The sequence below is a fragment of the Leuresthes tenuis genome, unplaced genomic scaffold (assembly GCF_036924035.1).
Source record: "Leuresthes tenuis unplaced genomic scaffold, fLeuTen1.0.hap1 SCAF_12, whole genome shotgun sequence".
Taxonomy (NCBI): Eukaryota; Metazoa; Chordata; class Actinopteri; order Atheriniformes; family Atherinopsidae; genus Leuresthes; species Leuresthes tenuis.
In genome coordinates this window covers 30,687,869-30,710,538 of record NW_027325366.1, presented here as the reverse complement: position 1 = coordinate 30,710,538, position 22,670 = coordinate 30,687,869, and the positions used below count along the sequence as shown (strand labels likewise).

General features: G+C 40.1%; 2 protein-coding genes and 1 long non-coding RNA gene across 5 annotated transcripts in view; 2 read left to right on the top strand and 1 right to left on the bottom strand.

The window, feature by feature from the left end:
- LOC140319717 (interleukin-1 receptor type 2) overlaps positions 1-22,670 on the top strand; it is a 60,272-nt gene that overhangs the window by 9,176 nt on the left and 28,426 nt on the right. The window lies entirely within an intron of this gene.
- On the top strand, positions 506-21,175 carry LOC140319713 (interleukin-1 receptor type 1). Of its 3 annotated transcripts, none has more exons than XM_072397471.1 (12): positions 506-527; positions 11,484-11,561; positions 12,889-13,135; positions 14,099-14,291; positions 14,418-14,598; positions 16,244-16,306; positions 16,476-16,611; positions 16,757-16,917; positions 17,764-17,907; positions 18,356-18,523; positions 19,419-19,693; positions 20,200-21,175. In XM_072397471.1, exons 2-12 carry the CDS (start codon positions 11,486-11,488, stop codon positions 20,497-20,499), a joined length of 1,944 nt encoding a protein of 647 aa, XP_072253572.1. In that variant the 5' UTR covers positions 506-527; positions 11,484-11,485; the 3' UTR covers positions 20,500-21,175. The 3 variants fall into 3 exon arrangements, with proteins under 3 accessions (XP_072253572.1, XP_072253570.1, XP_072253571.1); XM_072397469.1 differs by lacking the exon at positions 506-527 and adding an exon at positions 4,865-4,980 and having other exon boundaries at positions 20,200-21,174; XM_072397470.1 differs by lacking the exon at positions 506-527 and adding an exon at positions 5,050-5,201.
- Positions 11,420-12,957, bottom strand: LOC140319716 (uncharacterized). The gene is made up of 2 exons (XR_011917976.1): positions 12,894-12,957; positions 11,420-11,569 (listed from the first exon to the last, which is right to left on the bottom strand). It is a non-coding gene; the product is annotated as an uncharacterized lncRNA (long non-coding RNA).

Genomic DNA, 22,670 nt, shown 5'->3' with positions numbered 1-22,670 from the left:
ACCACAAAGTTGGATAAAGCTTTTCAAGCATGAGTGTAAGTGCAGTTCCTCTGAGCCGCCACAAGAGGTCGCACCGTGGTTGTAATACAGTGTAAACCACATGTATGGAAGACAGCTTGAAAAACAGGATTTAGGGCTGTTGGAACCAATTCGGCTGGCAAAGCAGGGTGTGACATGGATTATACTATTCATAACAACAAAAAAAGAAAACCGCTTGATTGAAATGGCGCTGTTCAGTAGGAGTGCAGCAACTGTTGTGTGAACAGCAGGATCAAGGCTGCCCTCCTCCCAAATATTGCTCAACAGATTTCTACATCTGCTGGCTTTCAAAAGATTCCTGAGAAGGAAATTGCAACATGTGCTTGAGTCTAGGCAGAAGAGGAAGTCAGAGCTGGGAAGCACACGTCTCTGCTTAGATTTGCTTTTTTTTTTTTTTTTTTTTTTCTCTAAAAAGATGTTTTCACTGGACTTCTATGTGACCTGAGGAGGCGACTGTCCTGACAGAGGAACAGCAAAACACCAGGCTGGTGAGTTGTCCGTTTTAAACATTATTAACTAGTAGGTGGGTTAAACTAGCAGCTGTGTGGGGCATCACATCTGCATGTTCAAAGATCAATACTTTACTGCAACATTATTAAGATTTCAGACGAGTCACTTTGGTAAAAATAACACCAGCGCATCAACCTTTTTCATTTTCAAGTTCAAAATAGATACCAGACATTATTTTCCAGGTGTAAAACTGGAAAAAACATTTTATTCCCCTCTTTAACATAACTTTGTCAAAACTTTCAAGTGAAAATATTACCCAAAAGTTCTACTTATTGCATTTTCTCAGTACATTTTCACCCATTAACACTCATAAGTCTCATCAGGTAAAGGGTTAAAAAAAAAAGAAGAAAGGGTTTGTTGTTACTCAACAAATCGGTGCAATATTCAGTCTTTTGAAACCCGAATCATTTGACCATATCTGCTCTGGATTTGTTTTGTTTCTTCACATTTCTTGGCTGACAGTTAATCTTCGTGCATGTACCAACAGATATATTCACATAACCTACTGAGTAACCATAAAAACAGGATCTCTGCCCACTACAACCTAGTGGGGAACATGATTCATCCTCTGGTACCAATGCTATGGAAAGATGACACAAATCTGATTCAAACAGTAGTCAAACAATACCTTGCTTCTAAAATATATAGAAAAGGTTGAAGAACCATCAAATATACAGATTAAACTGCATTATAGATATAGCTGAAATACAGATATTAGTCCAATATGCAACACCTAGAACCAGAATCCAACCGCAATTCAATTGATAACATAAGTCTGAAAATACATGTACTCAATTTAGGGTTGAAAGAGACGTCAATATGTGTCAGAGTTAACTCTCAGAAGCACGTGTGCATTAATCATCTGTCAATCGTCAACTATCTGCACAGTTAAAAGGAGAGGAAGTAAAAAAAAAATTAAAAATAAAAAAAAACTGCAGTCAAAACGTTTTTGCTATACAACACAGAAATGAGTGCAAAGCATTTCCGAGGTTGCTTGGTCTCACTGCTCATTTGTGGCTACAAAGAGGTTTGCTTTTGTGGATGATTCATAACTGAAAGCATGTCTTTGTCTGCTGGGAATTCCTCTATCCAGCCGGGGACCCCGGCCATCTCTATCCCACCCACCATGCCATAAATATTAATTAATAACCCCCGAAATAAACAGCTTAAAAGGATAGAAACCATTATACCATCTTATCTTTTAATCTAATAATTATCACAGAATTTTGCTGAAAATAGTACCTTAGTGATCAGTAATAGGCAATCATGCTTCCAGCAATGAAAAGGTGAAACGGTCCTTATCAAAGAACACCTAGGCACACCACAGGGCTCCGTCTGTGGCCCCCTTCTGTTCTATATCTACGAGCCATTTGTTGACCGTCTTGTTCACACTCAGCTGTACATGCCAATAAAACTTAAAGATCCCAGCAGCTCTGATAATCTCATCGCTCGTCTTGTCCGACATAAAATCCTGGGTGGCTAAAAAATGTCCCTAAATTCAAAGATGATAAATAATAGTTCGTTCTAATGTTGGTAGTCTTTTCAAACAACGTCACCTAGACTAGGAGCGATACTCTATAGATTAGCTATGCTCTGCTATTAGCTAGGCTCATTAAAGGAATAAAAAGACACATCGGTTAGAGTTTTCATCGATTTTAAAATCTCACTCTTCGCCTTTAAAGCCTTAAATGGCCTCGTCCCCTACACATCTCAGACTTATTGATCGGTATATGTCCTCCCGTCCATCGAGGTCCATAGATGTTACCCTACGAACTATACCAAGATCACGGTTTGTGACAAAGTCTCTTTTAAATTAAAGCCTCCATTTTATTGATAATTTTCCCTCTGAAATCAGGTAAACTAAGTCTGTAGCTACCTTAATGTCCCTCCTTAAAACTTCACTCTTTGAGAAAGCCTTGGTATACATTTATCATACCTTGTATTAAGGCTGTAGCAAAGGATTAATCAGGTACTCTATTGATTAATTGAACTATTTAAAAGATAAAAAATTACTTTATAAGTAGCATACTAAGTAGCATAGCCACAGTTATTGCTGGCCAAAAAAAAATCCTTATTTTTCTAAAAACATTTCTCATTCTGATATTAATAACAGTACTATAGAACTCAAGGTATCTATAAAGCTTCGCTCTGACCGTCTCTGCTTTCATATATATATATATATATATATATATTAAAGCCTCTAATTTCCTTTGTTATTGTCTGCTATCAGACAACACAGTGAACAGAACCAGAGAGTGAAATAACAGCAGTTAACACGACACCTTAACAGCAGTCTCTGATTTTACGGATACAACACGGTCTGATGAAATGAGCTGTTTTTATTCTGGTTAGACTTTCATGTGACTCACATTAACAGCTTAGAGGCTGAAGCTGCTCTGATGGACAGAGGCCCATTAAGGACAATAAGACAGCGGGGTAGTTCTGGAGACATTTCAACAGAAATTAGCCACTTTTTATTGCTTTTTTGGGAAAAATACAGGAGAAAAATGTGGCTATAGCTCCAAGCCCAAGCCTCAGCTCCTTCTGTTCTCTGTTAGCGTCCTTCTCAGCTACTGATTCCCTACTGATTCCCATTAAAATGCTAATGTGAAATGTTGCTGTAGCATTGACGTTGTGCTATCATGCTAAGCTAATTCGCTTTTACAATGGACAGTATTTTCTCTTTTCTTTTCTTTGAAATGGACCCAAACTTTACACATTTTTTTGTCCTTTTCCTCCATCAAATGGAGCTGCTACACGTTGTGCGACAGTAATAACGGTCCATGTGAAACTGAGCAGAAAAGATGAGAAGATGAATTAAAAGAATTAAAATTAAAAAGGCATCAAAGCAATTAATTTACATCGAAGATTTTTTTGTTATAGATTTTTTGGAGGAATCGTTTTAGCTCTACATTTAATCCATCTGACCTAACTCACTTTATCCCTTCGTGTAAAACAGTTGATAATTATTAAGAAAAGTGTTGCTCAAGTAATACTTTATCATTATCATAATTGCTTTTACATTGGTTTTGGGACTCTTGCTCTTCACCTTGTACCTGTTACAGATGTTCACATCCGATCTCACGTACTGGATCTAAGTGGAAAATTACAGAAGACAAACAACCACGAGTGTCTGACTCTCCAAGAGAACAGTGACGGAGCTTCATTCAATGCCACCAGTTTGATTAAACATTGTAACTTTAAACAATTGGCCCAAACATATTAGTCTGCAGTCTCTCTGCATTGGTGCTTTGTAAACGTTGGCATCACATTTGTAGCAGAGCAGAGAAGTTTCTTTCACCTTAACTACCGAATCAGATGCCAGCTTCATGACTGTCCCGAACACCAGAGAAACACTTTGAAGAGAAGAGTTCAAACTAGAGGCAGCAATGATGACTAAAATCATTTCCGTTGAGTTTCGGTGACTTTTGCCGACGACTTTTGACACTTTCTGTAAAGTGATTTGCCACCATCTACTCAAACTAACTTTTTCCAAAACTCAAGTGTGAGCAAATGAATAAGCAAGATCCGAGTGTCCCAGGATCACAAAGCATACTACTCAAAATGGTCTGATCCATATGTCCATAAAGCTCATATTCTACAGAACAAAAAGGGCTTATAACACATTTTCTAACTTGAACGAGTTACTGACATGTCTCCCAACATCAGATCATCTATTTGAACTCATCAAGGCATCAATAATATACTTGGCATTGATTTTAATCATCTTAATCTTCACCGACTTGCTGCAGTATGGGCAGGCGCTCAATTTTATGACTCAGATTGTAATAAAAAGGAACAAATCACGCTTGGAGCATTGCCAGTATAGGGAGTTATTGAAATAAACGAAAGTGCAAATGCTTTTCTCAAATGGCTTGTCACAAACCTCGAAGAGTAGCTGACCTTTACATTTAGAAAATAATTAGCTTACACTATTTTTGTCTCGTATTTACAAGCCCGTTTTGGCTCAAGACATCAGAATAAACTCATGAATCCTTCATGAAAAAGCATGAAAAGTCCACATTTTTAGTCTCATTCTCTGAAGAAGCTCATTTTCCAATCAACACTCCAGAAGCAGCAGCTGTTTGCTTATTTTAGAAGTCATCAAACAGCATTCATGGTCACTTATTTTTAGTGAAGGAAACGGTCCGTTATTTGGTACGGCTGATGTTTTAACAGCATGTTGAAACGCAAAGGAAGGGGAACAGACAGCAGAGGCACCAATCCAAACACACTCTTCCTACTCTTTGTGTTGTGTGTTTTTATCTCACGAAGGTGGGACAGAAGGCTTGAGAAATAATTGGCTGGAGAGACTCCAGTCTGCACACATAAGTCAGAGGTGAGGTTTCCTCTCTTAGCGCTGTCGTGCAGTATAAACTCTGCCTCATCCTTCCTCGGTCTGCTGGTGCCTCTGAGGTCGCTTTCTCTGAGGTGAGTCAACATAAGTTTGATTTTAAACAACGCTGCCAGTCGAAGATACCTAGATTGTTACACCATTAAAGCTTTGAGGTGCCTGCCAGTCAAAGCTGAAGGTTTTTAGAGAAGTGGGTTGTAATTTTAACCACAAAGGAGAAGCCACCCTTAGATGCACCAACACTTTACAAACCTTTAATGTTGTTTCACTGATGCCTTCAAAGAAGAAACCAGGGCAGGTAAATCATTACACAGCATCAAAAACAGATTAATGCGTTTTTTCCTCTCTGCTCGTCCTTTTACCTACACAGACTTTAAGATTTTGTATCTGTAAGTGTTTAATTAGACTTACTTTTAATATTCAGTAGTTCTGGGTGACAAAATGGTGCATAAACATGAGTTAGTGAAGGGCTGAAACTAAATCAAAGCATGCTCTGTGTGGTAGACCACCAGTGGGCGGTCTTTTTAACTAGAAACAAGCAGTAAAATGATGTTCATTCTGCCACTCAAAGAAAAGTCACTTTGTATTTCCACCGTCTCACTGCAGCGATACAAGGTTTCAGCCTCTGTGCTGGAAGCAGCGGGAGGAAAACAGTCATTTAAGTTTGATCTCAAGCAAAAACGTGTGAAAGTTGCTAAATCAAGTTGGTGACAGTAGCGAGCGCTAAAAGTTGTGTGTGACAGAGAGAGACTAAATCAAAGCTCTGCATGTGGCTTTAAGTGATTAAAAACTTGTGGGATGACGAATGCATCAAACACTGTGGTGAAAACCCTGCATCTGTGATCTAAACTCACATTATCGGCTGATTGTTATCGCTCTTTCACCACTTCATATATTATAGAAAATGTTTAATTTCATTCTATTACCCAGACCAGAAGTAAAACGGTTTTGTTTACGTTAAAAAAAAGAAAAAGTCTCAGGGGAAACACTTGTGCCACAAAACCAAAGCAGGAAAACCTCTCCGTGAGAAGCACATGAGACTCTATGTCACCTCACACTAATAACTGTACGTTCTCCACTTTAACACATATTCTCGTGCCTCACTGTAGGGTTGATAAATCCCCTCGTCTTTCACTTTTAGTGCAAAATGAGTCATTTATTCTGATAACCTCCCACAGACTGAATGTCTGTAATTCAAACAGTCGAACCCATTTACTGCGATCACACCAGTTAGTTGTGGAAGGCCGTTCCAACACAGCATGGGTGGTTTTGTCATCTCCTCGCTTTAGAGCTGAAGTTTCCCACAACGCTTTGTCCCGGAGCAGGTCGGCAGTTCAATGCTACCCACACACGCCACCCGGGGGGGGCCTATTGTTTCAGTTCAATAGAACAAGATAATCTTCTTTTTATGGACTCAAACTTCCGAAATACTACAGATAACGTCAAGCATCACCCCGAGTATGCCAGGAATACTGGTTGTTAAACAGATGATATCAGGGTATCCTTAGAAACTATACCGCTGTTTACATAACATATAACTCCAATTACTCAGAGCGCATCCACCTGTGATGCTTCTTTTGTCAGGGATCTGTGCCAAAAATCTCATTCATCCGGATTTTAACAGTAGAATCAGGCCTTAAACCGGCTACACAAACCATTTATTCCATCCAAAAGGTTTACTTCAAGTCTTTTCCAAGATCTTCTATGAATTACATCACAGCTTGACTGACAGGTTTGCGGGCTGGGTTGTACGCTTTCCTGCGGGTGCGTCACACATTTGAGCAAGTCGTTACTGGTGTTGCATTTTGAGAGGCTGCATCAAGGGTTTCAATTCTCTATTGTTACATTTAAAAAAATGTCCACTTCCCCTTGAAAAGAAGAAAAGCTTTTCGCTTTGCGCAGCATTTTTCAGTCACTCTGGGCACATGACAAAAATCTGCACTTAAGTGACGGACGGTGACCCTTCTTAACGCCATCATTCTCCTATTCCCGGCCTGTAAGGCCGTCAAATCGTTGCTTAAGCTCTGATTGGCTGAACTTCGACTAAATAAATGACCCAATTAAGGCTGAAGGACACGAAAAATATGAGAAAAATAACTCTAAGAGACGTTAAAGAGTTAAAATGCGGTTCACAGCGTTTAAAAGCAATTTATTTTACGTTAAAGCTTTCACTCAACTATGAAGTAAACAGAGGAAATTTGGTTTTGTCACATTTTCCCTCCAGAAACGTGAAGTTCTGTTTGCACAGATTGGGAGAACATTATCTGAAAGGACATTTTGATGCGGCCTCAGTCGTGTTTTAAGCGAATCATCATTTACGGTCCTTTTCAGTGCTGACTCACATCGGGTTTGTTGCTCTCTGGGTTGCATTCAACACTCACAGTTCCAACTAAATCACTGCCCTCTTTATCCTTAATCTCAATGACTCGACAGTAACTTTGTATGTTGTGGTCTGCGTCTTTCACTCTTTTCCCACTCTGAGCTGCAGTAAAAGTGTATCATTTATCGATTATTTCAAAGATTTTGAGCGTAACGTTGAGCTGACGGTTAAAGCCTTGACGCCACATGTTTACCGAGCACTTATCTGTTCCCTAGATGTTCGTGTTGTTAGGACCTTGGACCTATGATCACTCTTCAGTCTGTTGCAACTGTCTCACAAACAGATGGACAAAGTTCGCCTGACTGAACAGATCTGTAGGACAACACACCCAACCACCACTTAACCGAATGCAAACAGAAGTAAACACTTGCTCCTCTCAGTTTAGTGTAGTGAAATTAAACATTGCATAATTTAGTTCAGTTACTGAGGTCAGTTTCCCAACAGCATGTGCATGCTTTTTGTCATGCAAGCATTTTCAAAAACAATGTCCTGAGTTTACAACAACTATCATGACTAAACTAAATGGGCATATGGTTTACGAGCTGAGAGGAGACAATAACTAGCCTCCGAGTTATTGCCTCAGTAAACATTAGAAATTAATTTTCCAGTTCCAAGCAGCCATGTCTCCTCTTCCCAGACACGTTTATTATGATGTTACCATCAGCCTGTGACTCCTTGTACTCAGGTAGTTAGAACTTGTACCCAATCAACGCTCAAATCACTGAACAACCAATGGATTCCTCCAAGCCATCCATAGCAAAGGAAAACCACTTAACATCCTGTATGACTCAGTCACCTCTGTTTATCTGATTTTCCATGCATTGCTGCCAGATATCTGCCTGTACCATGACCCACTGAACTGCCTCAGCTCTTCCCACGCTCCTCTCTGCCCGAGCCTGTCTCAGAGTAAAACTATGCAGGCTAAGTGCTTCCAAGCCTCTGGATCACGAAACCGCTGCTAGACAGAGGAGATGAAATCAGTGTGAACAAACAAATGAGCCTGTCATGTGCCTTGAAGATCTTTTTAAACAACAAGCCTGCTTGTTCTACAGCTTGTGAAGCGACAACAAGCGCCGAACGTTGCAAGATTATTACTTAGTTTGAGTTCTTAGACACAACATCAAGAAAGCTGCTCCATTTATGGCTTTTTCTGCACTTCTTAGACTCTAAGCATGCAGTTTTTAGATAATAAGTGTTAAAATAGCCACCCCAGTTCACCATAAAGGCCGTCCTCATATCGATTAGTTACCTGAAATGTACCGGCCGATAGTTGTACTGTAGCTCAAAGTTATTAACATCTATGCCGTGTAAATGCTCAACACCTCAGTGCAGCAGAGAAAACAACATTTGTTCATGCTGCACCTTAAGCTGCTGTGCTGGATACGTAAAAGTGGAGAAGGGAGGGCGTAGCGTGGCTCCAAAAGGGAACAAAACAGCAGATTTTCAACCACAGCAATGGGCTGAGCATCCAAAACGATGAATTCAATCACCGTCCCATGGAAACATCTCTTATTTCTCCAGTTTCCTCCAGTGTGTGCTGAGCCTGAAGCTGAGAGAACTCTCTGTATGAAGCCATGCGTTTCAAAGTTACCCGTCTAATAAAAGATGGTGGGATCGAATGAAGCTCCCGCACGACCGCCTCTCAAAAAGCTCAAACTGCAGACGGTAAAGTGGCTCCTGGACTGCTCTCGTTCTCCAGTTTAAAGTACCATACACCCCCTTATTTCCCGGTGTACCCACTTCTTTATCCCTTCTTGTTTACTGGACAGGCAACCGGGGAATAAACTGTGGCAGAATTTAAGCATATGCTCCTCCAGTCCCAACACCGATCGGTGTAAATATGTCAAACACCTCAACTAAATGCGTGTGAAGTGAAAGAATATTGCTTCAAAGAGGTGTTCTTGTGAAAGTTTTAAGCCAAAAATGTGTGAAAACCACAGAAGCTGCAGCACAGCACCTGCACAGACTGAAGCTCTGCTTGTTTGTTTCCATCTGTGCACCTTCACTGGCTCCTGTTCTAGCGAGATGGAGAATTGTGGGTACTGTGGTGTAGATATTTTCCCCTGTTCACTCTGCTCTCCCCGCAGCGTTTCCACTCATCTTGTTGCAACTGCTTTCTTGTTAAAGCGTTTGTTTGATTTCACCTTAACCGCAGCCTTCAGTTTTTCACGTCTCCCACTTGAAATATTCCCCAATGTACCTTTAAATAACATTTTATTTAGCTATACTTTCAGCTTGGATTGTAATTTCCGTTCACACGCCCCACTGATATCAAACTGGGACTCTCATCTTGCTCATTTAACTCGGCTGAGGCTTCATTTACATTAAGCTGTCCAGTAAAACCTTTCATTTCCTCAACCTGTGAAAGGTGTGGAAACATGAAATGAAAACATTTCAAAGGTTAAACCATCTCTTCGCCCTCATGTGCATCTTATTTACAGACAATGCTTTGATTTTAAAGAAGTTAAAGGACTTTGTGTAGCTGCGAAATGTGCGTTGCTCCAGACTCGAAAGGTGAAAAACACATTTTGCAACGTGTGATTAATGGGTTAACGTAACGTTTGTGGTTACAACAACTCATAAGGCTGAACTATACAGCAGCACAAAACCGTTGCAGTCAGGTCACAAAACTTCCAGCATGCGAGACCCAACCACAGTAACAGGCCAGCATCTCCACTCAAACACACAATGCTGCCCCAAAACCAAAGACACAATCAGCCCAACACCTAGATCTGTGCCTGACTGACAGTAAAAGGCCTTAAGCTCCACATCATTTATGTGACAGCTGCTGTAAAACTCAAACGTTCCTGTAGGAAACATGCAGCGATCCTTTTATTCTGCGTTTGCCCTAAACATTAAAAATGTGCACAACTCCAAACATTTAGATGTTACATATGACTTGTGCGCTACTTTCTGTCATCAGAATTCATCGTGAGAAACAGAAATGAGACATAAACCCTTATAACGATGTGCAGAACATCTGGGTTTGCGGTGTAGAAGTATGTCACTGCCACTCAGGATATTTCGATGAGGATGCTGCGGCTGAGGCTACAGAAAATGGGCAGAGCTCACTTTTTCCTCCCAAACATACACGAAGGCTCTGACACTGACGCCATAAAACTGCTAAACAGCCGACGCACCTCTAACCTAATCTGATCCAACTACTGAAAATAAGTCAGGAGGTTCTCAGCGTGTCAGCTTTGTTTCTTTATTCAGAGTCAAACTTTAACTGTGCTGACCCTGCAGCAAGAATTACTTTCAAAGGACCCATAGGTCTGGTTTCATCGGCTCCAGAGAAGTTATACAAGCTGGCCTCTTTAACAACGGGACATACAGAGGGAAAAAGGCAACTTTATACCACAACCGCCAACAAAGTAGGTGCAAAAAGCCTGGTCATAAATGCAGTATCACAAATACAGCCATGAGGAACTTTAAAGAGTAAATTTCAGTGCAGCATCGTGAACAAATGCTGGTATATTATGCGTTTTAAGCCGTTTTAAATGCTCTTTTATAATGAAAACATGTGGCTGGTGCTCCAAGTTATCAGAATTAACAGGTGTGCTGTAACATACAATTTTAGAGTCAAAGGCAAGATGTTTACCAGCAGCAAAAAGGCTGAATTGTTGGGAGTAATAAAAGAAAGTTTAAGTAAACAGATGCTGATATTCACACATGACATTAATATAGTGAGCTCCCAATCTTTAGACCACATTAATATGGTAAAACAACACACCACAGTAGGTTTCCTCTGACTCAAATCACAACAATCTGTACCAACTGTACAGTTTGTACAGACAGGAAACCATGGATTCCCCCCGTGGATTTAAAGTTTTCATCTATAGACAATTTACAGGCAAGGCTGAGTAGAAATGTTGAGATGTTGCACGGTGTTTGGGAATAATGGGTGTCCTTCAAGTTTCAAAGCATGACGCAAGAGCTTGTGTTGAGGTTTCTACGGTGACTCTTCAGTGACTCTTCAAATATTAAGAGAGGGCGAGTCATCTCTGGCTGTGGAGGCAGGAATGTCACGAGAAGGAGGAAGACAGAGAGGCAGAAGCAGACCAGCGTTAGGCTTTAAGGTCGTTTGGTAAAGGCTCAGAAACCCCCCCATGCTGTGAGCGGTTTTTCTCCAGTAGTGTTTTCCTCCTGGCTTCTGGTACATGTCCATCTCTAAATGCTGTGTGTGGTTGTGTTTTTCAGCCATGGGCCTGAGTTCGGCACTGGGAAGGCTTCTGTTTCTGCTCTGGCTTCCAAGGATCTGTTCAGAATTCGTACAGGGTGAGCCACTTTCTTTCTGCTTCATACTAAAAAACACAGTAAGTTTTACATTTCACATGCTTTTGCTCCAACGAACTGTCAAAGTAGCGGCAGCAGCAGCCTCCAGTCATGCAGAAGGATTTGAGCGCCCTCTTCAGGGCAAACCTGACAGTGTAGAGACTTTAAAATGCTGCCAGTCAGCAGTGCTCCTCATAGACAAACTATACGAGTCACAGAGCTGTTCTTGGAAAAGTTGGATTAGTCCTTAAGATGTCCTTTAATACCCTAAAGCATTTGTACCCAATGGCAGAAACTGCTGTAAATATATTACAAAATGCCATTTTTCCTCAATCTTTTAAAGCTACTTCAGTGTGAAACATACATATCAAATATTAATTAGATTTTGTTGATTATAACCCATTAAAAGCCAGTGTGCTACATGTTTACCAAATAAAACACATTTAAAATGAATATTTTTTTTAAATAAGCCCCTCAATGATTAGCAGCAACATTGATTTTCATTCATTTTCACTTGCAGAAAACGGTAAAAAGTGTCATTTTTCTGCATGCTTTGAATGGTAAAAAGCAGCACCATCCGGTGGTCAAATATAAAAGTTTTATACAAAAGTTGATGTTAAGATAAATGTTAACGACTGGGCCATTTTTTGTTGTTAGGAACAAACGTGTCGGGTTAGTAATTCAGCCATTTTACGCTAATTTTAGGAACCATGACAATGATACATTTCTTAAAAATATGGATATTTGAGATATATTCAGATAAAAAGGCTTGGAAATAAAAAACTGAATGGCACAAAATGTCCAAAAGAGGGTTAAGTAAATAAATCCAGAAGAAAAGAAGTTGGTCATAGACTTAGAAGAAGACTGTAGCTGTCAAGGAGAAAAAATAATGATTACCGTAGATAACAGAAGCATATTAATCAAGTATAAAGCTCTAAAAGACAACAGCAACAGCTCCACACAATAAAAACGACACATTTGATCAAGATGCTGAATATTAATAAGGACAAACATCTAGTAAAGACTTAGTAAAGACCAACAGAGGCCATGAGTGACCAAAGGTTAGTCCAAAGGTTGTCGAAAGCCATTTAAAGGCAAGAAACAACATCCAAGGTTGCACTCTACTTTGCCCTTTAGGCCCTAAAGTTACGTAATCCCATTACTCTGGTCTTTCAGCATGATTTAGCAGAGGGGGCTAACCTTTAATTAAGCATATTATCATAAAATAGTTCAACATTTAGAGATTATTTGCTGTAAAATGCTTTTAAAGTTAAATTCTGAAGCTCCATCGGCACTGAACTGATGCAGAAAATCACCTCTCTGCTTTCAGAGAACTGCACCAACTACAGGCTCCAGTTTGAAAGGGTTTTCTCCGTTCCTGGGGATGTGGCCATGCTGAACAGCACCCTGGTCTCTCCAGATGTCTTCGACTACAGAACCGTCCCATACAACATCACATGGTACAAGAATGGACAAGAGATTAGCAACAGTTCCGGTCAAATCCTGGTGCGCAAAGAGACCCTGTGGTTCCTTAACATAACGCTGGCCGATGCTGGAGAGTATATGACCATACTGAGGTAAGAAACGTACATTTTGGAAAGGTAACGAGCAAAAGTTTGCATTAGCAGTTCGTATTAAGGCCATTCCTGATGAAAACAGCAGGATTTGTATGTAAAACAGTTCATTCTTCAAGGTTTCTAGGGTTCTAACTAAGAAGGGCCAGCGTAGTTAAACACTAGAACTCCTGTATGACAGCATAATAAAAGTAATCTTTCTAAATTAAACTCAAACACCATCTAACTACAGTTTCAGGGATGAAATGAACCAAAAAAAAGAAGAATTTACGGTCCTACAAACTGTGCTCTCGAACACCAACAAATAAGTGCTTTTAAAAGTCTTTTAAGTCATCCAATGTTGCAACACTACAAAATAAATGTAATATTTCTTTGGGAGTTTCAATTAAGTTCAACAAGATGCCATTAACAGGACATTTTAAAACTATAGATCACACAACTTTAGACTTATAAAAGGCATGGGAATAACACACGGTTTCATTTAAATATTTCTGTTGGGACAAATCAAAAAGCTGAAATAATTTAGACGAATTTAATCTCAAGTCCAGTGGTTTGGCTTTGCTTTACAACATGTGGGATAGTAGAGGTGGGGAAGACGTAAACTGATCCTTCAATGCATCTAGATGTGGACTAAATGTTAACTGATGAGGTAAACATATGGCAGAGCTTGAAGGAGCATTCATCAGTACCCCAAAGCGACATTAATTATGGTTTGTTTGGATCTGAACTGAAAAACACTGAAAAAGTCTTTCCAACCCAACTAAAATAAGCTAAATCGTAAGCTCCGGGTTTCTAAAAAACTCTTTCGCCCAAATCAAGTCATCACTGTGTGTTTTAGATCATGTAGTTTTCTCCCCAAACAGAGAAGCTGAATGTAATGTAGAGTAAAAGAAAAGAAGTGTTGAATGAATGACCTGTAGAGCTGGACATGTGCTTGAGGACTTATTGCATTACGTGTCCTTGCAGAACTCCTTCTTGGTGCTACATGCAGTCCACTAAGCTGGTGGTGGATCTGCCGGTTGCTGGAGAGTGTGGAAGGCCACGGAAAGCCTCTCAAACACTTACCAACGAAGCATGGGAGACCCTGAGCTGCCCTCTGCAGGATTATATCGACAAACTGGACAGCTACAACATCACATCCACGACCAAGTGGTACAAAGTGAGTTATCCCACATTCTGACCCATACATGCATGGACCTGTCCGAACCATTGAGCCATCAGAAGCTGATTATTTCCTTATTTACAGGAAGCGGAACAACATTAACTTCTATATTTCTCAATCTAGGGCTGTGACCCCATATTTGCTGAAACGGATGAAACGGACATTTACAGCCAGAGGGACCGAACCAAACTGACGGTTAAGAAGGTGGGATCTGAAAACAGTGGCGACTACACCTGTACGCTGACATTCATCCTTGGTGGCGTAGCAGGATCTGTGTCAGAGACCATCGACGCAACAGTCAGAGGTTAGAGCAGATGGGCTTCACACTTTAACGGCAGCATCACAATAAGCTGCAGACAAATCGAGAGTGGTGCCAACCTGGATGGGTTAAATGTGGAGGAATCTTTTTTTAAAGCATTTCCCTGGATCTACATGACAATAAATCTGATCTTACTCTTAACTTAAGTGCTCAAGCTCTCTTTTTAGCATATTAAATGCGACTCGTGCAGCAAACAGCCGCTCCTCCTCTACAAAGTGATTGATTTTATTGTCATTTCAGTCTCTTTCACAGATTATTAGCTCTTTCTCGTCTTTTAAACGCTGCAAACAGACCTGCTGCGGTTCACCGGCGTGTCCGTAGAGTTGAGGGAAGTTAGCAAACTGCATTTGTGGCCGTTATCTTGCAACTGTTGGGCCACAATGTTTAGTTTTGAGTCAATAAAAATGCCTCTCTTCATTCTTCTAACTGAACGTAGGGGCAAACAGTTAAATTAAACACGTCAGAGTGAGAAACCTTCACTGCTGGTGTGGTTCCAGCTGCAAAACAAAGTGGAAACAAACAGAACTCATCTAAGGGCGTCCCAGCTCCTGCTCGATTGGGGGATAAAACGTTTAGTAAAAGCTTAACGGAAACGGGCAATAATTAGATCAAACCTACCTCTAAAAATTCTGTTAAATATCATTTCAAAAGGAGGCCTACGTGAAGTCATATGACTGTGACCCCAAAGAAGACTGGTACGAGTTTCAAGAACTGGGCCAGTGGACATTCCTTCATGTATGTCGTCACACATCTACTTTCATAAAAGAAGGTCACATGAATCCCTAAAAGGCCGATTCTGGGTCAAAAGTAATCAAGATTAGAATCATCTTCAAGAAACAAAACAGCCGGTAAATATTAGATATTGTGAATCTCAATGTAAAAAATATTTATATTTATCATCACTCTGATCCAGACTGGACAAACTGTGGCTCACAAGTAGCCAATCATTTTCATTTATTTTGAGCCGGTCCAAAATAACCCAACTTCTAATTCTATTCTAGATTTAAAAAAAAAAAAAAAAAAAAAAATCATAATTTCTTTAATAGTCAATATTTTTTTGCAAGTGTTGATGGTAATAGAGTGAGATTTTTCCAAAAGTTAATGGTTTGGATCGAGGTTAAAAACTGCAGCCTCACTGCTCATCAGCCATCAGATGAGGTGCGACTACCTTCTCAATCTGATCTGAGCCTTCTGGTTGACATTTTTCATGGAATTACAAATGTAACCACTAGTCGGCAGCCTGGCAACAGAAATTATATGTTTTCACCACCAGCACCCGGCCCTTTTCTTGTTAAAATAAGGGGTGCTACTATGACAAAAATGGCATAAAAAGTATTAAAAAAATATCTAGAAAATTAATGAAAACTTAAAAGGAGAACTCCGTTTTTTTTTTTTTAAACCTAGACCTTATTTCTGGCATGAAATACGTTTTATAAATAAGGCATTATCTGTCTTTATTTCAACAATATATATGAGTGTGAGTGTCTCTGGGGGGACCCCGAAGGGTTAACAGGTTTGAATACTTTTTAAAAATATAAATATATATAAATATAAATCTTTAATATGCAGCATACATCTGTGCTTGGTGAACTTCCGCCTCAGTTAATCCTTTTCTTTTTTGTCTTTTCAGAAGAGTACAATTACGCTCCACAAGTGCATACACCAGAAAATATCATCATCAAGGCCGAGATGGGTAAGAGTCGGCTTTAGCACCGCTTCATTTTAGCAGCACCTTTATGGGAGTGTCACAGGTTGACTGAACCCAAACACATTTCATCAGAAAACTAAACCATGGGTGTGATTTTCCCCTCTTGATTTCCTCTCTCTCTCTCTCTCTCTCGCTCTGGTTTATGTATTAAAAGGGTCCAATTTGACCAAGAAGTGCCTTGTGTTTGTGCCGGGTATTGGGATGCCATTTGTTGAGGTCTTCTGGTTGGTCAAAGGTCAAGTGATCTTAAAAATGGATCCATCCGAACGCATCTACACATCAGAACAAAGGTCAGCATCTTTACCCTTCCTTAAATTTATTTTATCCGCTCCAACTATGGAAAAATTAGCATTTTTTGTGCTTTAAAAGGCTGCTGCTCTAACCAGGCGCAGTGGCATCATATTTTACTCCATTAACATTCATCTTTCTCAACAGTTCATGGAGTGAAAACGCTGCCAGCACAACCAAAGGCATGTGGTTAGAACGGTTGCTGACCATCTCTGAACTGAAGGCGGAGGATTTCAACCTCAACTACACCTGTCGAGCGTACAGTTTCCGAGGCTGTCCTGAGGGATATTTTACTTTGCTACCAGCAGGTAATAAAGTTTTACTCATTTTTGTAAAAACATACTATAGAATGTATTTCTTCATCCATAAAAACTATCAAGATCTAAGAATCAAACAGTTATTGCTTTTAGTTTCTTATCTAATCATTTGTCTTCGGTGATGATGTCATCATACTTACCAAAAAATGTGTTAAATGTGTAACCTTAAAAAAACAAAACACAGTTATGGACTGGCGACCTGTCCGGGATCTACCCCGCCCCTCGTCCAATGACAGCCGGGATAGGCTCCAGTCCTAAATTCGACTCTAAATTGGATTAAGCGGGTATGGAAAGCTCCTGTTTTCCATCTTTCGTTTGTTCATTTTTGGGATGCGACATGTAGCAAGAGGTTGCTAACCAATAGAGGGACGCTTGCGGGTCCTGGTGGGCACCAACGCATCAGCAGAGCATTCTGGGAATTGTAGTATTAGCAGTGCATGCGCCATCTACCTGTGGGCCAGCTCGATCAGAAATTTGGTATCATCTCATGGGCCAAATAGAATTACACTGTGGGCCAAATCTGGCCTGAGTTTGGCCCAAGTGACGGTGTTCAAGTACTATTACCACCATCACTGATGATATGGGGTTGATGTCAGGTTGGGTAAAGGACCAGGGGAGATGGCAGTCCTCACCTCTTCAGTAAATGCACAGGTGGACACTTTTCTCATTCCACAAACCAAAAGAAAGTTTGGTGATGCCGAGAAAAAAAATGTTCAAACGTTTCTTCAACAAAGACATGAACACAATGACATGACCAGCAATCAGTTCGGATGTCAACTTGAGCTCAAATTTATGGTGAAAATTAAATTCTCCTATGTCCGTTGTTCATCCCTACAGATCCAAACCCCATGGCTCCCATTGGATCAGTTTTAGGAAGCATGACGGTTCTCTTTGTCATCAGTGTGATCATCTACTACACTTTTAGGATTGACATTGTGCTGTGGGTCAGGAAAGCTTTTCCAGTCCTCTACAAAAATAAAGGTAATACTTCCCATAACTGTAACAGTGGTGTGTAATGAGAAATGTCCACTCAGCAAACGCTCCATGATGGAAAAAACCACCGTAAAGTCTTAAGATACTTTTTTATTGCAACTCACAGGATCTTAAGCTCTACCTCACACCTAACCACATGCGTCAACGGTGAGAGCGAACAAAGGAAACTAACTAACCACAGCGATGTCTTCACAGTTTCTGATGAAATGGTTATGTAGCACAAGAACCATTAGCATTCTTGGCATTACATTGACATTTTGCCAAAAGCCCATTGGTATCAAGTTCTCAGAAAGCTTTAATGACTAAAGACTCTCGCCCTATCTCTGGGTGGTTAGTTTGTTTGAGTAAACAATCCCTCTATCTATGGGAATCATAATCTATAATATTGTTGTCCATTTAAAAAAACGCATTCTTAATGAGCTTTTTTCTGTGTCAGATTTGGACGGAAAGCTATACGATGCCTATGTGGCATACCCACAGCCCTATGCCCTGGGATTCAGTGAGGAGGTGGAGAAGTTTGCCCTGCACACCCTTCCACAAGTATTGGAAAAGACCTGCGACTACAAACTCTTCATAGCGGGCCGGGACTGCTTTGCCGGGCAGGGTAGGTCACCTACTATACATCACAGGGTTTTGCCTTGAATTCAGGGTCAAACCTACCACTCAGGAGCCAGTGAGGATAAAGTATGCCTTGATGCATATATCATATCATTTCACTTCATTTCTACTTGTTACTTGACATCTTTGACTTACTTCTTCCATAAGAAATAGGAGATAAGCAAGTAGCAGCCGAGCGCTACTGATTAAATACACTCGATTAATTGATATAAAAGCGGAGGTTGGTCTGGACTGGAGCGTTCAGGTGTTGCTCATCACTCTGAGAAGGGTTATAGGGCCATTTCCAAACTATTTAGTCAAAAACATTCAGGACAACTGTCAATCTTCCCAGGAGTGAACGTCCCAGAAAGTTCACCCCAAGGTGAAAAACCCAAGAGCTACATCTCAGACTCTACAGGCCTCAGTTAGCATGTTAAAGGTTAAAGGTCATGACAGTACAGTTAGAAAAAGACTGAACAAGGATGGCTTGTTTGGAAGGGCTGCAGGAGAAAGTCCTTGGAACATGTAGTGAAGCGCTTTGAGTGGTCAGTTAGACTAGAAAAGCGCTATACAAGTACAAGTCCATTTACCATTTAACATTGGAGGCCAAACTGGAAATGTTTTGTAGTTTTGCACAGCAGCACGTTTGGCTGAAAAGCAATCACAGCAAATCAGCACCAACAGCTCACACTAAGTGATAACCACGGTGGTTGAGGGGTGAAAATGAAGTTGCAAAAAGCGTGCCTGAATTCCTCCACAATGATGTCATACCGAGAACAATTAAAAGGCGGCTCCATGTGCCATCGCATCATGCAGCGCATCGAGTTTGTCCTTGCATTGCCTGTACATTTTCAACTCATTTTTGTTGAAAAATAAAAATGATTATTCGTTTCCTCCTGCAGCCATGGTAGACTCTGTGGAGGAGAACATCGAAGCCAGTCGCCGCTTCCTTCTGCTCTACAACGCCTCCACCTTTACCAGCAAGAGACTCACAAGCAGCAACAACAACAACATTTCTAAGAACAGTGACGGCAGCGAAAAAATCGAAAGCAACACCAGAGACAGCAGCAGCAGCAGCCTGAGTCTGGATGGAAGTGATACCGTCTACACAGACACGAGGCAGCAGCTGGAATGTGTGGCAGCTATGCACAGAGCACTGCTGGAGGGATCCCTCAAGGTATTTCCCACTGAAAGAGCCAGGTTTTTCCTTTCTAAATACAAGTCTCTGCACCAAACAAATAGATCTTAACAGAAGCGAAACTTCAGATGAAAAGCTTAAAACTAAACATAAAGAAAGTCCAAATCTATCTTAAAGGCATTAACTTGACAGAAATCCTAACTCTATTCATAATAAGCACCTTTTCACTTTTTTTAATTAAATCAATTATTATGAATTATGCATCTGACACTTAATGGAGCCTTTTGAATTGAACTGAATGACCACACTACACACTAAAGTTCATTCACCGTGCTCTCTGGCACGTGCTCTGCATCCTGTCACCTGACCCCGTCTCTTGCACTCTCATTGGCTGTAGCATCTTAGCTCTTTGAGAATATCCTCGTAACACTCGATGGCTGCCAGCTGAACGTGAAATAACGCTATATATAGTTCAGAGATGAGCAAGAAAATTAGAGCTAACTCTTGCAGGGTTCATTTGACTCATGTTCGTGATTTCTTTATAGGTGATTCTGGTTGAGCTGGAGGAAATCACCCCAGCTCAACTGGCTCTTTTCCCAGAGTCGGTGCGTCACCTGAGGAAGAAACAAGGTGCTGTATGCTGGTGGAAAAACCTCAGGACAAGGCAAAGATGGAGGACATGCACAAAGAGCAGAGAGGATGAGGAAAGAGGAGGAAAGAACTCACAGCTGTCATCATCTCTTTCTCCTTCCTCAAGGTTTTGGAAGGAAATGAGGTATCACATGCCGGTCAGGGGTAAGAGGTTGGTGTACCCAGAGAAAACTGCCCTGTTGAATTTACGATGAAGTTACGAGTGTCAAGTTCTGATCCAGACAGCATATGGCTCCCAATGCAGATGTGTACAGATGTGTAGTAAAACCGCCCCCACAGACAATTCAGAAGTACATTACTGTCACCAGAAGAGGCTCGGTACACACTCCCACTAAAGGCTACAGAACAGCTCCATTAAATGGCATTCTTCATAGAAATGTCCCCTAAAAAGGCATGTTTTGAGTTTGTTTGTAACTCCAGATGCACATTTCTGAATCAAAGGAAGAAGATACTGTGGCTGAAAACCTACTTGCAGGTCCTCACAAACTCTGGACTTTCCAGTTTGTCTGTGTTTATGTACATTTTGATGTAAATATGGCACATTTATGTATATATGTGTATATATATATGCATATTCACATTTATAAATGTTCTAAAAGTTGTTACTATGAAAGCTGTGAATTTTTTATTCATTGATGAAAAGTCAAAAAGGTTTATGAAAAATGTGTAAATTTATGTTATTTATAAAAGAAACAACATGTCGAAAAGATACGTGGAAGCACATTTAATGTTATGATTATTTTGATTGGAAATATGTAGATATTTTGTGTTCTCTGGGAATTTCCACCATGCAAAGCTGCCAAACCAACTATTAGTATATTTTTCATATACTGTGGTGGTATTTATTGTATAAAGCTCAATTATTTTGTCAATAAATTGAAAAAAAACATTTCAAAGGTTCCTTTTATTCTAAGGTTATCTGTCTTTAAATGATATAAATTTGATTTACGTCACAATTCTGCGACAATTTTAACCCTTTAATTCAATTAAAATGCATTTAACTCAAATAATCAGCCAAGAATGAACCAAATCGAGTTAACTTTGTTCAGGATGTCTGGAGTTAAGGTCGCAGCATAATTAATGCCTTTTTTCCTCTGGAAACAGACAAATGAAATGACTTCCTGAGCTTATCTGAAAAATGTCGGCTTGCATATAAGAAGGAAGCAGAACAAGACAAACATTGCAAATAAGAACGTACCAATGATTTAAGTGTTGATGTAAACCAATCAGACCAGCCAACGAGTCCTATCATAGACTGTTGTTGATGCAGGTAAACGCCACGAAGAAGCACGTTCGCATGTAAACAACAAAACCACAAAAGTAGCAGACACCTTTGCATCTTAAATGCGTGAAACCCAAGATTCGATTCTGAAAACAAAAACCTCATTTTAGCTAAAGTTTTTAGACTAGTTGCTGAATATGAGGCACAAAATATGAATGGAATATTCACTGATCAACTCTTCCAACTGAATAAATAAACATGAAGGTGCAGAGCAACATGAACTGATGTTAGGGCTGTGCGATTTAGGCTAAAATATAAATTATTATATTTCTCTTGCATGTTTGACAATCTGTTGAATTCCTCTGCAAGAAAATTGTTTTTAAATTGGCTTTGAATGTATGAATTGGACTTATTTTGAATTTATTTCATTGGATTATGATTGCAATGAGTTGGACTGCATCATTGAAGTGCCTTAAGAGGACATTTGCTGTGATTTGGCGCAGTATAAATAAAGCTGGCTCTGCAGATTTTTAAAGAATTTCTTAAAATACATTTTATTTTTTATTCATTCTTTACTATTTCACAACTTTAGACTATTTGGTGAGTTTCAGAAGACGCTGACAACACTCTCTCTCTCGTGGATATTTGTGGAGAAAACTTTTTGCTGCACTGTATGTGTCAGGTGACGTATTTTTAAAGCAACACCTTCGTTAGCTGCTGAATCAGTCGCGCCTTCATGACAAAGGAGGTGTTGTTTTTGGCTTTTTCAGTGAGTGGAAATGTCACGTAGGGTTAGTGGTGCACTGTGAAACACCAGAGGAGGGGAAACCCAGTAGCTCATAAGTTCAGTGCAGGTAACAAGCCATTCGACAAGGCTCCACATCCAATTTGGTAAGTTAAAAAACTACATCACACTTGGAGTCTGCTTTTTCCAATAGCTGATTAATCGTTGATTATTTCTGCCGAGTACTGAAAGAGGAATAGATGGTAAAACATCTGAATCTTTATCGCACTTTAAGGAGAGGACTGCTTTGATTATGGACCATTCAGGAGTGAAACAAAAGGCTCACTCGGTTTGGAAATTACAATCAAGTAAAAACAGTTTCATTGCCATTTAGTCAAGAATGGGTCAAAATGAGAACA